The 18,987-nt window shown below is 36.9% G+C and overlaps 2 protein-coding genes across 4 annotated transcripts in view; one reads left to right on the top strand and one right to left on the bottom strand.

The window, feature by feature from the left end:
* Positions 1–439: 439 nt before the first annotated feature.
* On the bottom strand, positions 440–5,170 carry LOC140234256 (coiled-coil-helix-coiled-coil-helix domain-containing protein 7-like). Its single transcript, XM_072314317.1, has 3 exons — positions 4,899–5,170; positions 3,516–3,614; positions 440–998 (listed from the first exon to the last, which is right to left on the bottom strand). Exons 1-3 carry the CDS (start codon positions 5,007–5,009, stop codon positions 906–908), a joined length of 303 nt encoding a protein of 100 aa, XP_072170418.1. The 5' UTR covers positions 5,010–5,170; the 3' UTR covers positions 440–905.
* Positions 5,171–5,404: 234 nt separating this feature from the next.
* Positions 5,405–18,987, top strand: part of LOC140234138 (uncharacterized) — a 156,183-nt gene continuing 142,600 nt past the window's right edge. For 2 of the 3 annotated variants that reach the window (XM_072314213.1, XM_072314212.1), the window contains exon 1: positions 5,459–5,566. Coding sequence is in view for 1 of the 3 variants with exons in the window: in XM_072314210.1 (XP_072170311.1) it covers positions 5,491–5,566 (76 nt within the window). In the remaining 2 variants the exon portion in view is untranslated. Of the gene's footprint in view, positions 5,567–18,987 lie in introns of all 3 variants that reach the window. The other variant, XM_072314210.1, reaches the window with a different exon arrangement.

Raw genomic sequence — 18,987 nt, 5'->3', positions numbered from 1 at the left:
TGGGTAGAGTGAAAAGTACACATGTACAGGTATCGTAAAATACGTAAAAGAGCAAGCTCCAATTCATTCCTTTTTTTTTCTGTTTGGATCAAAATGTGGGGACCCCTCACATTACAATATATCATAAGAGAGTTGGTCAGCCATGATCATAATGTCAATTGTACATTTCCTAATGTATGACCCCTGCCAGAAAAATGAAACCATTTCTCATTCTGGTTTTGTGTAATGGGCCAAATCTTCATTCTATCATGTTTCAGCATGTGTTACAATGACTTGACGATATAATCTAATTGTACCATCTTTTTCTTTTGTGCGTTTCAATATTTTTTGCTGTTTTCTTTTTGTTATACTTTTTGAGAGAGAAAAAGCACAACACAATAGATGATACACTGTAACATCATGCATCACACAAGTTGTGCATGAAAATTCCCTCAAAAAAAAAGAAGAAAAAAAGAAAAAGATAGAAAGCTTCTTTTGACCAAGGCCTTCAACAGACTTTATTAATTTATTGATTGATTGCTCTACAAGACATGAATGTCTTTGCTTACACTCACTTTCAAGTGTTGCATCAGTAGTGCAGAAGATTGGATGGTACTGGAAGGTCTGGTGTGCAGTATTCCTAGGGTACAACACCACACTTTAGCCCCATCCCCTTACACTTCTTCAGACACACACATTATTATGTCCATTGCCTAATTTAGGCCACTCTTACAAACCTCAGTCATTATTTGATTTCAATAATGGCCATGATTTGACAAACTCAAAACATCTTGCAGATTTGTACCCTGACAGACGTCTCAAACAGCACACAAACTAGTCTTGAGTGAGGCAATACTGTCAAGTGAAGATAATGAAGAAGCCCTGTCACTTGTCTGTTCTGTCGGACGAGGAGAAGTTCATGATGATCATGCAACGCCTTCCAGAATTTTCTTCCTCTCCTCTGGGTCTGGAAGTATAGGTGTGATTCCTTGTCTTCTCCTTTCCTTCATGACACGTCCCTGCAAAAGAATGAAGAAAAAATGACAAGTACAACATCAAGTCATCAATATTTTGATCCCTTTAAATATGAAAATCATTTGGTGATTTACACAGAAGGAAAAAAAAATATAAACATTATAATCCCTACTGCAAAAATCATTTGATGTTTATGTTGAAGTAAAACAATTTCAGACTTCAATCTCTCTACAAAAGTAATTTGGTGTTTGGTGAAAAAATAAGCGCTAAGCTATAAAGTATTATGACTGTCATGTGAAGTTGATTAGGATGCTGCAATAATCTAATGGGAGCACAATTCATAGTGCCAATAAATTCTCCCTTCATGCACATGTGGGTAAAGACCACTTTTGCTCTTGATGAGTACATTTCCATTTAGACTTTCCTGACTTTATTGAAGGCATGAGAATATTAAACATTTTCATCCAGGGTTTGGCAGCACTTGAATTTAAACTTTGACCTTTAATCCCTATCATTTCATCTGATTATTTATTGTCCTTTACTTTGTCAACATCAAATTATGATTATGAAATTGGACAGTCCAATTCGATGAATGACCAGATAATCACATAAGGTGATGTTTGGTGAACTTATGACTGTGATGCAGTCCGGGCTGCCAACATTCATCCATCAAAATCAGGGAGATTCCAAAGAGCTATTAGGGAGAAACTTAAAGTGCTGTGACATGCATTTCAATGAGTAAAAATATGTCCTGAATCAGCCAGAAGATTTTCATGTTCTGTATGGGGAGATATTTGAGTTTTCAGGAACCCTCTTGTGGAATCGGGGAGACTTGGCAGCTCTGTATGAGGGAGTTTGCCCACGGCAAATATTATCAACATATTTTCAACACACATCCACCTTGATAAAGTATCGCAATAAATTCCCACTGCATAGGGAACAATTTTGGTAGGTCATGTTGGCAATATCTGGGCTGTAAAGGTTGCCGTCTAAAGAGAAATTTTGCAACATTCCTATATTTACATAGCTGAGGGTCCCATTCTCCAGTCCACCCAATAACAAGAGGTAAACAGACATACTATAAGAAATAATGTGATTGTGCCTCACAAAACCAAGAAAAACCTGCATGCCCTTATGAATCGTGAGAACTCAAAATGGGTGAAATGGGTCAACCTAGTCGATCTTCATATTTTAGACACATGGATTGGTATTATTTGAAAGAGCAATTCTTCCTACATACATTTAATTCCAATCTAAAGTTTGGAATCATAAAACGAATGGGAAAATGCATTTTTTTTTTCACTTGTGAAACCCTTTTTGGTATGATACATTGTAATTTCATAAGGAATGCATACAGGCCCCTTCTTAATAAGCCCTTTACACATCAGGGGTGGATCTAGATTTTTGCTAAAGGGGGGGGGGGGGGTAATTTGACCCAATGGCAATGAGTTAAATGGCAAGTAAAAATACAATAGCAACAACAAACAAAAAACAACCAAAAGTGGTTGATCCACCACTGCATACTCGTCACTTTGAACTCTGGTAACTTAATTGAAAGCATGATGCTACTGCACTTAAAGGTAAAATCTTTCATAAATACATGTAGAATAGGCTCAATGAGTGTGGAAAATTTAGCTTGATCTCATAATCCCTTTATTGTGGTTATTACAAAGTTTTATCTTTTTCTCTTTTTTTTTGGTCACATTTATTGCATAGAGCGCAAAAAGCACTTCATTAGACCCTAAACTTTAAAGTCTCTTTTCTAAGATTTCCAGAATGTATCTTGTTCCATTATATACATAGATTAAGAAAGTTCATTTGTATTGAGTTGAACATCATTTTAAAGCTTAGAATCTGCTCTTTTAGAATCTTTAACTAAATATCCATCTTGTAACTTTTTGGTGGTTTTGTGATGCATTGTCACATTATGCATACGTACAGGACTGTATGTTCATGATGGCATAAAAAGAATGAAACAATATGGCCAATTGATCAAATAAGAATTTCTCTGACTTGGGCCACTTGCATATATATTACCATACTGTTCAACAGTTTTTGCTTGGATAAAAAAGAGTGTCATACATGGCCCATAGATCATGTTCCCTATTGTATTGAGAACTTTATACATCAAACATGACAGGAAGGTAATACATATAAACAATAATGGAATTTGCTAACTTGGTTGAAAGGAAAAAGATATTACCAGTACTGGTACCATTATTCCTAAAGATTGTTGAGAACGACTTGATATTAAAAGACGTTATTAAAAAAAAAAAAAAATGCATCACCACCAAACTTCCCCTAAAAAAAAAAAACAACTCTTCTTTGAGAATTACAAATGTTCTGTAACTTGTTTGCACTGCAATTCAACTGAACACAGAGGGATAATCTTTTAATCACTTTTCAATTATGATTAGAAACTTAGTAATTAAAGGCTACTATTACAAAAAAAAAAGTAGATCTGATATGGTACCAGTAGTTTGATAAGATGAACAATTACAAATGAGAGAAACTCAGTGCAATCTTCTTTCTTCTGTGAGGATATCGAAACTTGTACTTACCCAAAAGTTCTTGCAGTTTTTGTAGTTTGCAAAGTATCTTTCACAGCTCTGCCTGTCAAAATTGTGATCATGTAGGCACTGATAGGATGCATTGGCTTCCTGCAGTGAATCAAGATACAATTATTAGCAACAGGGGAAAGATTTCACATAATTACATTATAATTATTAAAAAATATAAATTGCTATCTCTACACTCATTGTACTATTAGTCAGGCCAGGAAGCTAGGAACAAATTATTACCTTTACACAGATTAACACTCAATTATTGCGTGTTGGGTCCTGCAATGCCAGTGCAAGTCCAGTGAGATATGAGTGGGTATCATATAACGCCTGAAGAGATCCTTGTCATTTGATTGGTTGTTTGACATTGATCATTCGGCCCATTTCACTATGACGTCATTGTCCGTGCAATTGTGGCTCCATTTACCATGCAATTTTGGATCCATACGATTTGCTCCATTGCACGCTCGCTGAGAGCCCGGTACACTGCGCGTGTCAAACGCGCTTGCGTTTGCAGCAAAGATAGTGCAGTGTGTGTGTGCGACAGCGCGCTAGCGTAAAGCGCTCAGTGAGCACTCTCACAATCTCAGATTCTCTCTTGTTTCTAAATTAATAAAACATCAAATGACAAGGATCTATTTTAGGCGTTATATAAAACAAATAATAGGTCTAAATGTTTTTCATTCGTGCAATGGACAGAATATTTCATTCGGTGAAAGATGAAATGTTTGATCCATTCAACTCGGCTGCGCCTCGTTGAATGGATCATTTCATCTTTCACCTCATGAAATATTCTGTCCATTGCACTCATAAACATTCATTATTTGTGTACTATGAGACAACATATTTTCACTTAGGGGCCTACAGCTACAGCATAGTGAATGGACGACAGCATAACACTTTATGTGATTCCCATTTGTTGATACTCTACACTAAAAGAAAACAAAGCAAATAGTAGATACATACACTAATTAACAGATTTGACAGTGAATGTATCACTAGTAAACTAACTTGGCAAAGTAAACAGTGAACCGACCTTGTGCAGTGGAGAATTCTCTGACTTTTTTTTTAAACAAACGAAGAAAAGTTAAATCACCGCAGTCTACGGAAAACAACTTGCCCTATCAATATACCGTGACTCTTCAACAAGATGAAATATAAATTTGATTTGACCATAATTGAAAACATTAAAAAATCACAATTCAATTTGCAAAGCTGGCAAAGCCCGAAGGCAAGTGCCAGTATTTAGGTGTACCTGTAGGAAATGTCCACACTACGATATGATTACTTGACTAAAATAGAAACATGTGTTTAACTGTTCTGTTAGAGTTTCTAGTTACAGAGTTTCAGCAGTCATGACCATGACTGAGGGCATGAACTTACGGCTAAACAAGGATTTTTATCTTCATCTGTCCATCGTTTCTGTTTCGTAAAAGGCTGTTTGGGTATTGACCTCTTTTGATGCTTCTCCGTATCGTCCTGAATTTCTGCCATTGCTGGAAAGTAGTTAAATCATTCCAAATCAAACCACACGATTCGTTCGGAATGCCGAATACTTGGAATACAATACGTCGGACTACAGTCTCTGCAACCAAATCCGTGTTCTTCACATTCGAACGAGACCAGTGAAACCTATACAACTTTTCCCACGGCATGCCCTGGTCGAGTTTGTTTGGGTAATACCATTTTTATTGTAGGGAGAACTTTGGCTTAAAAATATATATTTTATTATTATTTTCATTTGTTCTTGTTTAAAACTTCAATATAATGGCATAAATATATGTACAAAATAAATATTTATCAATTCTAAAGGCTTTGGGTGATATTACGCTCGCTTTATATAGCTAGAATCAAATCAATTACCTTCTATTAGGATATAGACGCTTCCAAATTCCCGGTTCCCAAAATGCATCAGAACTTAGACTGTCAACATGGCTGACAGATTCGCGAAAATTACAGATGACGAGAATAATCAATGAAATACGTTTTTTCGACAAGTAGGTGCCAAGGAGCTCTATTTGTGAGGGGGTTGAGCACAGACTTGGGCCAAGGTATGATCCACATGTGTTTATGTAGCTAATCATTATAGTATTGTTTGTGAAAGTGAAATTTTGTGTCACTAAGCTTGGAAGTCATTTCGCTAACGTTGTACGGTAGTGATCTATGCACCTTACGTTCCCACCCAGTTTACCGTGGTGTGAATGAATGAATGGAGAGTGTATGCGATGATGCGATGTACATTGTTGCGTGTGGAAAACATTTATTGCTGTGTGATGCACCTGCCAGTTTCAACGGAGACTGCGGGCGCCGGGCGCGGCCGCTGGCAGCCTCCTATCATCTGTATCAGTGACATGATGACATCAGCTCCCAATGATACCATTTTGAAAAGAAATGGTCGCGTTGTGTTAATCAATCAAGGCAGTTGAAATCCAGGAGAGGAAAGATACAGACAGCGCCAAACAAATTATACAGTTAAATTTCCAGTCAGTTCATCATCATCATCGATATATAGAGTCTATAACAGGATTTCCCCCCCCCCCCGATATGTCTAACGTTACAACATTCTACCAATTTTAAAGTCTCTCTGAGTTTAGTTGCCTATTCAACGTACTCTTGATATGATGTAACAAGAAGTGACTGTAGTCGGGTACATTGTGCCAGGATTTCATATTAGATCAATTTCACCTGTTTTAAATTTATCTCAGTTTAGTTTTAGCCTGTAGAATAGCAACATTTCACCAGAGAATTGAGAATGTACAGTCAAGATTTTAAAATACAGCCAACTCAGATAATGGAAGCGTGCTCTTCACGAGGCAGATTACAACTAAATTTACACAAGGTCAACCAGGAAGTGGTTGTGTGTGTGTATGGATCTACTCAATGGAGAGTACATCCAAGGTTGAAGGTTCAAAGGTCAAGGTTATTTTTATTGCCTTTTGTGGAAAGTGGTTTCCCCAAAATGGAACTCATATTTTTCTTTTATTCATTTAGATTTATTATTGTTATTTTTTTTTTGCTCATCTTCTCTACCTAAGAGATTGACACAGGAATATGTTTGTTATTGTGTTCATCATAATGTCATCATGCCTTATAACTATTGACATTCATGATGTCGCCCAATCTGTCTTATGATTGTGTGTTTGTTTCCTGTGTGTGGTTTATTTTACTTTACTTTATTTAATAATCTATTTATTATTATTATTTTTTTTTTTTTTTGCATATGTTCAACAGTTTTGCAAGTGGTTGAATACCCGATCACATACAATATCTTGTACTACAGTGTTTAACAGAGTGAGAAGTGACATGTACTGTACATTGTAAGTACCCTGGATTTGGAGTAAAAGTTTGCATTTTTCTACACTTGGAGGTAATAGAAAACTGTACTTCTGATCTGACTGTACAAACCTGTTAGACAATGTACAGGGTGTAATTACAAATGATTCGGCACGCCGTACACCGGGGTACCGTTGTAACCCGGGGTACCGCGTTGTACAGCGCCATCTCATGCCCATTATTTTATAATGCATATCCGAATTCGGATACGGCAAAGTCGTAGCAATGAACTAGCACCATAGGTGTTTTTCGAAGTACACTTGCATGCATTAATTGTTGCATAATCACAAATAAGAAAACATTTTTGTGCATAATAATTCTAAAAAATATTTTGACACATTTTTTGGTAAGCCAGGGTACAGCGCTGAAAAAAAAAAATAATTAATTCAACAAAATGGTGAATTTTCATTTGGTACCCCAGGGTACCAAATATTGCATCAAATGTATCATGAGTTGTCAATTACACTCGTATACATACATGTAGGTATGCAGATGTCAGTCTACTCTTTAAAATGGGAAAAACAAAGCAAAAAAAAAAAGTGCTATAAATATGCAATGCATAGGGTGCAGATGCAAAGCCTCCAAGAAAAGTAGCTGTTTAGTTTTAGATTTTCTTGTTCTTTTTTCTTTTTGGGGGGCTTAGAGTGGGACATGTACATTGTACATGTACTTTGGCTTTACAGAAGGTAGAAAGCTGACCTTGTACAGATGTTCAAAATCCTGAAAGTCTTTTACAGAGTACATTGTATATCCTTCAAAATTCTCCCTGTTGTCCACAGATTCAATAATAAGAGACCAATTTCAAAATTGTCAAACAACACTTCCATACAATAAGTATGAGGCAGTCTGCTTTCTCAATTTAAAGAAGTATAAATAACTGGAATGCCTTACCTATTATTAAAGGAAGTAGTCAATGCTACCATGTACTATAAACCTTGAAGTAAAGTTTTCTGTACATAGAAAGACACGGGAGGAACAATACAGTCATGTTTGAACCCTGCCTGAGATGGAACAGAAAAGTAACTACAGACAAACACGCTTACTATACTATGTGCAAGGAGTGTGGCTTCCTATTTCTACACCCACGTCACATACCAAAATAAGAACTGTCAGTACAATACACACATACATCGTCGGCTCGGTGACTTTTTTAGGGTCAAAGGTGTGCCGTTAATTACAATGGAGCACACGACCCTCCTGCCAAGCTGATGCAAGTCAAAATTTAGACTGGTTTAATTGTGATTTTCAAATTGGGTATGGTTATTTTTGAGTTCTTAAAGGTATTAGCCCACATTTGTAAACCTGCAGCAATTGGTCTCATAGTTAGCATGGAGTTTGGGTATGATTGCAGTAACACCTGTGCAAAATTTCGTTCCAATTAGTCCATTACTTTCATAAAAATAAATGAAAATGCACCGTAATCCGTATGCATGCGTATAACGCTCGCTAGCTCCGGTCCACGTACGTGTTACATGTACAATGTACGTAGCTATAGCCCGCGCTCGTAATTTGATTTTGGGTCGGGGTGACCCGGTTTGAAAATTGATTTTAAAACGATGATTTTCTCTCTTTTATCGAATGGTATAGACAAAGAGCGACAGGTGAGGTATGTTACTGTTATAACTTGTACTTGAAGTCATATTGGACCTGTTTTATGCAGTTTTGATTTTCGTGGGTTTGCAAATGTGGGCTAGTACCTTTAAAGGAGCTATAAATTTCTTGTAACTGGTTCTCTGAAGTGCATTCCATCACTCAAAAGTTCATTTTCCATAGCCATATTGACCCAAGTTGATGCTATGTGAAGCAAGTCTTGGTTGGGTAAGATTGTAGTTTGTCACTGTTAGGAAGGAAGCTCTGTACAGGTACCATGCTGCTTTACACTGTAGGTATGATAGCTTATAAAATGCTATAATGGCAGTAAAGCCCTTCATAGCTGTACAGATCGGCGTTCTGTTGTGCCTGCATGCTCAGATTTAATGACCTTTGATACAATTGTAACCCACTTTTTTCTTTTTTTTTTTTTTGGATAGCAAGGGACTTTGTGTGAGGGAATAGGGATGGTTGTTAGGGGGTGGGGGAGGGGGGAGGGGAGTCAATGTTTGGCACAGCATGTACTTTTTCATTGTACATGCCAAAAAGGCAATTTTTCTTGATTGTCAAGTTGGCATACAAAACATACAAGTACATAAATGATACAATGTATGTACTTATATGTAAAAGAGGGGTTGCATTCGGGATGAAATGCATGTCAATTTTTCATATCTGATACAGTTCATTGAATGATTGTAGACAGGAGTACAGGTGTAATTACTAAAGATTGAAAATTGATGTGATGCTGGATTGCTATGTATGTAGATGTAGTTTCTGGTGGCAACATTGAATTTTAATAGTGGAGACTAGTGAGCTCATTATCAGAAGGTTATTAAAGGGATCTGATGTCAAAGCTTAAATGCTCATGCCCAGTTGCACATGCCCAGTTGCCCATGGCCAGAAATTAACTTTAATAGCAAGTGAAGTTACACTGTACCAATACTGAGTGACTGCTGTGCTAGTCTGCTGAACAAATCAATTGCTTAATTGCCTATGGACATGTGCATGGGATTGTCAATAAAAAATATGATTTAAATATAGCAACACCCACTTTGTTTTTCCTTTTGTAGTTAAAAAGGTAAAGAAAATACTGTGAAAGGAGATATTTCTGCACGACTAATTTTTTGCGCTCGGCCGGGTAAGAAGAGTTTCGTGTGTTTTTAATGCCGCGGAAGCAAGACATCAAGTACTGGAACATATGGCAAGCAAAAATATTCGCTTGCTCTTATTTTTGCGCTAGTTTCTGGTTGAGCGAAATGTGCGAAAATTTCAACACCGCAAAAATGTCCACTCTTACAGTAGTTCAATAGAGTCTTTACTTACAATTTACACTGTACAAACTGTACATTTAATTCCTAATTAAAGATAGTATGGACATTCCAAGTGGAAAACATACATGTTGTGTAATGTACCGGCGTATCATTTTTTCACCAAATTCTGAGCATGATATTTTGTTACGGGTAGGTGCTTTTAAATGTTTAATGTTGGTGCTGATAAAGGGCTTGTAACATTCTAGTAACCTGGATGCACAATGTATTTCTAGGATGGTTGGTGTTATTGAACGGTAAATTCAGTAAGTACAGTGTACAACTGTACATGTACCTGGTACTGTACGTACAATGTAGTCCTGATTAATAATTGAATGCACTTTAGACTGTATGTAGCTTTATCTGCTAGCCCTTTACAGCCCTGTCGCTGTACACAAGTGACGTGACAGGGTCATACATGTACCAGTCGAGATCCGAAACATCACCTTGTTCTGGACCGACAATATAAATATTGAATTCATTGGTAAATGGTACATATGTTTGTACATGTACATGTACGTGCTATACATATAGCCTGTACATCATTCTGTTGCTTTCTAGTTCTACAAGCACAACTTTCCATGAACTTTATGTGTCTGTCTGACAAAGATGTGTGGAAAGTGCTAATATTCAATATGTAGGGTTGAGGGGTCTAGATATCGCGCACGAAAATTTGAAATGCTCTTATAATAGAAGTTATTCCATAATCGTACCTGAATTTCTGAATGAATATCACGAAAATGCAGAAAAATCACCTCCCAGAATCTCCTGATGATACGACGACGGAGTAGTGCGCTGTCGCCGTTTGTATGTCGGACTTTTTTTTATGCGTTCAATTTCTCAGGGTATGTAAAGATCGCTCAGCTGCCCTCTGTAGTTTCATGCGTGAAAGTGTCTGCCCCTCTGCGGCTGTAACGTGCTCCGGCTTTCGTAGACTATTTTTTCACTTGATATTAAATTTGTCCCTGTTAAGCAACAGCAGTTTTACCTAACTTGTGTATATTATTATATGTGTTATTATTATTATTATTAGTAGTAGTAGTAGTAGAAGTAGTAATAGTAGTAGTAGTAGTATTGTTATTATTATTATTATCATTATTACTATTACCACCACCACCATCATCGATCATCATGATCATCATCATTATCATTTTCATTATTATTATTATCACTTCCACCACATCATCATTTTATCATTCTTATTATCATTATTTTTATCATTGATATTTTCCTAATCGTTAATGATTTTCATTTATAGTTTTCTTACAATATTTCTAATCACTTTAACCAATAATATACACGTAATATAAAATGGAAAAAAGTAAAATATGAACATATACATTTGTGTGTGTGTTTGTGTGTGTGCTTACCCATTCGTCACCCTCTCATTTTTGTCACCCATTTGTCATACTCTCATCTAATTTGTTTTCTTCAGTATCATTATGGCCCTCCCCTGTCACAAATATATCACAAGTTAGCGCAAGAAATCACTAAGCAAATTCAAATTGAAATACACGTACACTTCAACTTCGATAGACTGAAATATTTATTCCTTTGAAATATTATAATCGTTGTGTTAAAATTTGACTTAAAACAACATTTATTAACAGTATTTCAGCGTAGCTGGCAGCATACATTGTTCTTGTGTATGATGACATCACGTGGTAAACGATTGATCGAACAAATTACAAATTCTATCAACTACGAACGAGACAAGCGAGACGACACGTCTAGGCTACAACATCCTTAGAACAGATTTTAAGGGAAGGTAGGTTTGTACAAGGTAAAAAATTGGAAATTTAGTGGAAAATTTGTTGGAAATCAAAATTTCTTACCTGCTTCCTTCTCATGTTGAGCGGTAAGTCAGGTATGTTTATTCCATGGGCGTATCGGCAAATTTTGCGCTTAGTCCTATGCGTAATATCGCTTGCTATACGCAGTTACGCTATACGCGATCATTAGGTCCCTGCGCGAGACCTAGTACCCTTACTATACACTTTGTATATGTACAGTACAATGTTTACAATCAAACATGAAAAAACAAAGCCATTTTGTATGTGTGTGTACGTGTGTGTATGTGTACAATTTGTATGTTTGTTTTGTTTTTTCCCCAATATAACGAAAACTACATAATATACAGTAGGCGTGTAGCATAGCTTAATATTTGATTACAGGACAGCATGGGAGTTTCCATAACTCTCAAGGCAAGAAGGTTCTCCAAGGAGCCCTTTGTGTCCTTGAGATACATGAAATTTGAACATCTACTTTTGTACTTAGTAAATTAACTTTCTATCAGATTATCTTGGGTGTATGTGTACACACCAACTGTCTGTACCATCTATCCATGTTTAGTGTACAATGGTAGCTGTACATCATCCAGTTTTGTCTGAGTTCTGCAAATTCAACACGATGAGAAATATTGAAAGCCATCGATGCCTTGTGGCATGTAGCACCTTGTAAATTGGTACGTGTAGTAGTAACCTGCACATCGGATATCTAATGAGACAGTCCACTGTGTGGTCCGTGGGGGAGAATCTAATTGAAACTAGTCACTTGTGTTTAACACTCCTCTACTGCACGGATCGATGGGGCATGCTAATAGCAGCTTGGTTAATAGTGCATGGGAGTGTAGTGTGCGTTGTGTCGTGTCGCCACCCTGTATTGAGAGCTGTGTGGAATACAATGTTCTGGCTGATAGCAGTCACTTTGTATGGATTATGACCAGGTGTTTGAGCTAGTTTTTAATGTCAAGAAGAGAATGTTTACATTTGCTTTGAATTGATTTCTGACGATTATGCTTCATTTCCATGCATTGTGAGAACAACTATTGAGTAATTGTGTGGGTAATTTGCAGGGAATGTACTGCAAATAAGACTGCATTTGATGTTGAAAGTGTGTGTATACTACATGTACAGTATGTGTGTGAGATAAGAGGGAGAGGCGATATTGGTAATATCACCATTTCTGCTTTATTCTGATGCACATGAGTTTGTGGGGGTTTTTTATCCAGCATGAATGCTGTACAGTGTAAAGCTGTCAGTTTTTGTTTAAATTGCTTTTTTTTTAATGATTTTGTTTGTTTTGGGTTTTTTTTTACAAAAAAAATTTCAGAAGTGCATTTGTGCTTTTAATGATTGGAATTTCATGCCGCCATCTTTCTGAGCAATCTTAAGACTCATTTTGAACTCTAACATTTATAATTTCTGCTGTGCTTTGCTTGTTTGTTTCAATATGAAATGTATAAATTGATATTTTGCCTAATAATAAAGTGTATCCACGGATGATACAATTGTACAATAAATGTCATCCAGGTATTTGTGCAAAAGTGTATAAAATCAGAGGTGTGTGTTTTTAAACTGTACCCTCCTGCAAACTGATTTAATCACTTTTCTGATCAATTTCTGCAAATTTGAAACTGATGCAGATGGTAATAATAATCTTTAAGTATAGCTCTTTATAAATTGATGCTATCAAATTAGTGTCTGGACATATCCAGTTGAGTAATTTTCATTTTTGTTCTGGATCAATCTCGACACAATTTCTATCTGCACATCCCCATGTATATTCTGTTCATCTTTTATATTCAAGTAGGGATGGCGAAAAGTAATTACCGTCATAAAGACATGACGCATATCTTCCTTCTGGCTGGACATCACGCAATGACACATGAATAAATTGTCTTCCTATTTGTGCAGCAGATCCTGTTTGGCACATACTTCGAATATTTTTGAGCGGTGGCATCAAAGCCATTTCAAAGGAAATGAGACTGTTGTAAGGTCATCCATGACCTCCTTGGTAACACTCTATGATGGGAACTCTTGTGTAATTGAAATTTAAAAAAGTTTATGGGGTGATTTTACTGAAAGATTACATAGGAACCATACTGTACAAGTGATGTACCAACGATCACTACTTGTGTAGAGTGTAAATATCTGCACCAATATGAATGATACTGGAAATGGCATGATATCTGTAGGGTATCAATATTTTAATTCTATTTTTTCAAAAGCATTATAACCTCAAAATTGACTGACACTTGCATCATACAATGTCACATTACCCTGTAAATTACTATCTAGAGTGTCCTCTGATATACACTTTTTCTTGGACTACAAGGGGTGGGAGAAGTTACACGGTACCACAAAAGAGGATTTCCTTTGCCACTGACTAGGAAATGATCCCCAGAGAGTTGATGGTCAATTTTGATTCAGTTTGATTCACCATCATTTCAAAAGTACAGCTGTACAGTAAAAAGCCCCCCTCCTCAAAAAAAGAAAGAAAAAAGATTAATACAACTGTAGTGTACCCTTTAAAAAAAAAGTAGAGCTTAGTGGTGTGGTTTATACTGTGTGGCAATTGGCCATAATAACACTTATAGTATACTTTGCAATAAAAAGAGAGAGAATTTTAGTATTCACAATAAAACATGTATTTAAGGTCTGTGCAAGTAAGTTTGGTGGGGGAAAATATACGTGTATTGTACATAAAATAAGCTGTTATTTTCGTGTGGTTACACAGATATTTTTGTGAATGGGGAGGTCACAGACGTTTTTGTGACACGATCTGACACCAAGGCCATTGTAAGTGCACTATTACAGTATAGCTGTACCTTAATAGCATACCAACATTTTCATGTGTTGTTTAATTCGTGGTCCAAAAGTTATTAGCAAAATTAGTGAAAATGAAACCTTGGCCAAAATAACAGCTTACAACTATACCTGCATTATGCATGCTAGATCATTCCATGGGTATGTGCACAAATTTACATTTTAAATGTGACTGTAGTATACATTTTGTACATGCGGAATTTATTGTACTTCTGTGTGTGCGTGTGTGTGCGTGTGTGCTTTGAACAATCAGTTTTATTTTTCTGGTGTGGATGTATTTTTAGAGGCCACATTGTGGAGCCAGGGGGCTGTTGACATTAATTATCCCGCCATGTTTAAAGTGACCCTGAGTAGGAAAGCACCTGAGCTAGGAACATGTTGTCATTCTGAATTAGAGTTTGCAGGCTTAGCTAGCAGGGATTCAGGTGTAAAGAACACCGTCAGTCCCGTCCGTCCATTTGTCGTCCCATGCCCGGCCCGAGAAAGCGAGAAAGTATCCCACGATGTAGGTCAATTTTGGTGGGGTCGATTCAAAGGTCATGCCACATACTGGTTTGGAAGGCACTGTTAGTATCAGCTTATGTAGGTACTGTATACTGTAGAGTTGTCATAAACATGAAGCAGGAATATTAGATAAGGATCAGAATACTCTTTGATTTTATCATCAAATATTCGTGGCATTTTAGCTATTAAATTGTAGGATATCTTATGAAACTCATCTTTTGTCTGTTTTCTTTATAATTTAGCCTGTTTACTCTTGTTTTGATTGTTTATTGTTGTTTATTTTGCTTTCAAGCTCTGCATTGACCATGCAGTATCATTCCATGATGGGCCTACAGCTGTATGTGATAATAATTTTTCAAATTCATGACATTCTTTCGTCGCGATGTTTCATTGCACCTCCCCCTTGAGTATGTATGCCCATGATTTCTTTTATCATGGCTACTTCTAGAACACTGATCAATTCAGTGAATATTTCCGTTGATGTAGGGCAATTTGTCAATCAGTTGCCGTGATTATGATTTGATACTGTAGACACTTGCCTGTTTTACAGCCCTGTGCAGGATGCTTGCCCAAATACCCATTGGAGCAAATGAGAGATTTATTGTACATCGTACAGTACGCGCAATAGAAAACGCCTGACGAAAGTGCGTCCAAATTTCGTCCCAACGCTTTTAGTGTTGTTGATATTGTCGGCGAAATCTTCAACGCTTTTTGCATCTGGAGTTCATGGACGGATTTTGGACGAATTCAATGAAATCCCCGAACGCTATTCCGAAGCTTCCTGAAGGCCGCAATTCCCTTGTGCGTGCCCTATCATGTGGACGCTTTCAACCCTTGTACACAATGTACAGAGTTTTCTCTGTATCTTTTGTAATATACTCGGGGTAATAAGAGTGATACTATACTATTAAAAGTAAAATGTGAAAATACATTTGTACAGTGTATGGACTTGGACGAAAAAGAAATGCAAAGACCAAAATCAAGCATTGCCATGAACTACAGGTGTACAAGGGTGTATGTACTTGTACAAGAGTATACAAACTTGTATAAACATGCATTTGTACTGATGTGATGTCACGCATTACTCTCATCAGATATACTGAGAATATTTTTTGCAGGGCCTCTTTTAAAAGTGACATGTCAAAGTTTTGAAGACAATAAGTTGTTGAATTTTCCTTAAAAATGCAACCATCAATGAATAAGATGTGGAATTAGTTTTTTTTTGTGTGTTCTATTATTATTGTTTTAATTTGCGTATTATATGCTGAGCATTCAGCAAGCTTCTCCAGGTACTAATATTTGATAGTCTTAGTGAAACTAAAATTATATCAGACATTCAGGGTTCCTTTGTCAAGAGGAAATTCATTCATCCTGCATAGATTCATTTTTGTAGATGGAAAAAAAAATGCGCGATACAGGTGATAAATCTACAATGCATTTTGACTGCTGTAGTAGAATACTACGCAATTCTTCTTCTTTAAACACGTGTGAGAACCAATTGTCATTTGGTATCAGTGTACAAATTTACCGTAATATTTGTGTAGTGTAGGAGATAGACTATATACACGTACAGTATATAGTACCGGTACTTACATGGTGTACATTGTACAAAAAGTAGTTACCTAGAATCGGAATTAAGGTGTACTCACTTCAACCATCATGCATACAACTGTAGTAAAGTTTTACAACAATAATCATTAACGATGTGTACATTACTGTATATATTGCCAAATATTTTGCGGGTTTTTATTTTTGTGAATTTCGCAAGTCAAGTGCTATTTGCGAAATTAAAGACGCACAAAAATATTGACTTTGATCCCGATGTGAATGTGATGACGAAGATGCGTGTACACTTCTCCGTTCAGTACAGGACTCCACGATCGCGAATTCAACCACTCGCGAAATCGTCAGGAAGTCCCGATTTGCGAAAATTTAGACTCGCGAAATACACGTATATGGCGTATATTCATCAACCTCTGTATTTGCCATTATATTTTGTACAGACTGGAATGTACATTGTACATATAAATTGTGTAACTTTCTATTCTTTCACTCATGTACAGTATGTGGTGTGTATTATTTTGCATTTGTGTGGATTTGCGATTTGTTCTAGCTGCACATACAATTCTACATGTACAGTTTACTATGCCAGTTAACTTTGATACAGAAGACTGCATTACATAAAACATTTTAATGCACTTCTGTGGTCCTGCCAGGGCACACATGGATTATTACCCCACAGCGGACAGGGGACATTACAGCACATTTAGTAATTAGCTTAGTCCCTCGCCTGATGGGTAGAAACATATTATAGCTCTGACGCACATTTGTTGTTTGTCTGTGGACCTTATACTGTATGCAGTATGCGTCTTTAGTCCAGTCTTGAAGTTTTCTCTCAGGAGCACTGCATATTACATTAAAACTTACATGTATCTACACTACATGTATCGCATCAATTGATAAATTTTATGCATTTTTTTTAAAAAGCAGTATTCAAGAAAGAAAATTGGAACAAATATCAAAATGTTGTACATGAGTACAATACATACCAGCGTATACTGATTTGTATGTGTACAATACACATACAGTTGTGTACATGTATGTCTGTGTGTGTGTTTGTGGTTTTCCTCTTCTACTATAACAAGTGTGTACAATGTACATGTACCTTACTGTACAGTATGTAGAGAAATCAGTATGATGCATGATTGAATGATAAGCTTGTATATAATTGTAGGTAATTGTAGGTATGCAAACGGGTGTGTTAAAGCCCAAACAATGTTCTGGTACGCCTGCAAAAGTTGTCAAATTTTGCTCCAAAATGTGAACGTATGCCTAGGAAATGTGCAGAATAGCGCTGTAATAACAAGATCTTCAATGGGTAACGACAAAAATGGGAAATATTAACCAAAAACGTTCAGTCTCAGAACTTACCCGAACGGGGTCAGGCTAGACTCGGACTCGGGGATAACTCGGCCTCGCTTTGCTTGACGGCGGGATGAGTTGTATTGATTGTCCCTCTGGATTGTACAGCGTTGTACTATGCATACATGGGAGCGGCCTGTATAAACTACATTTTAGCGTTCTGGCTACTCGCAGTAATGGTCCGAGTTGTTACAACGCGTGCATCAAAAACCTCTTTAGCGCGCATGCAAAATTAGTGTGCGCCTGTCAAGCACCTCTAAAAACAATCAAAGACACTTGATAAACAACAACAAAAACTTCAAAGACCGCGCGTCTCAGCAACTGAGGTGATGTGCGTATATAGGCTTGAGGACCGCGCTCTGTCCATTTGTTTTGTACAGGATTAGCACGCACTTTCCTGTCTGCTCATCAAGGCCTCGTTTGGTACCCGTAGTGTAGAGTACTGATGAACATGGCGATCACAAACTGTGTGTAAATTGTCTGAAATAGGGTCGAGTTTTCCCTGAGACCGAGTTAGTCTGGAGCCTTCTGGAATAAAAGTCGGTCTACCGACTTTTATTATTTTTCTCAAAATACTCCAAAACGACTCATCATTCTGGCAAACCGCGTCAGCCAGGTAAGTTTCTTTGTAGACTCTTTCGATATATTGCAAGCAAATATGAAATGGTGCCAGACGGGTTCTCAGGCCCTTACCAGAACTTTGTTTTCACTTTAAATGATAGTGTGCTAATAAAGATGATGCTGTCCATACAATCAATGATTCATGGTGAAATGATCATTCAATGTGGCAGTGTTTGTAAAAGAAAGAAAGTGCCCATCATTCAGCAGGAACTGAGAAATAGCGATATCGATATGGTACTGTGAGTGAGTAATGATTAAATGAAAAGAATAGCAACTGGAGAAGCACTCTCAGAGCGCAGACCTCCATCAAGCAACTAATTTCCTCCAATAATTTTGTTCTTCCATAGAGATCAGTGATTTCTAACCATATGTATTTAATGTGATGCATGCTGAATATCGCCCAATTTCCCATTATTGAAGCCTTTTGTTACGTCATCAACCCTCAGCTGCGCGGTGCGCCTCACCCTAGCAGAGACTAGAGTCCGCACTTTAGTGTGCGTATGAAAACCTCAAAAATACGCAACTTGAACTCCTAAACTCATTGACCCAACCTGCCAAAATATCAAAAATCCTTCATAAAATCTATTA

This window comes from Diadema setosum, chromosome 10 (genome assembly GCF_964275005.1).
Source record: "Diadema setosum chromosome 10, eeDiaSeto1, whole genome shotgun sequence".
Taxonomy (NCBI): Eukaryota; Metazoa; Echinodermata; class Echinoidea; order Diadematoida; family Diadematidae; genus Diadema; species Diadema setosum.
Note: the sequence above shows the minus strand (reverse complement) of the source record. Positions and strands in the feature narration are given on the sequence as shown.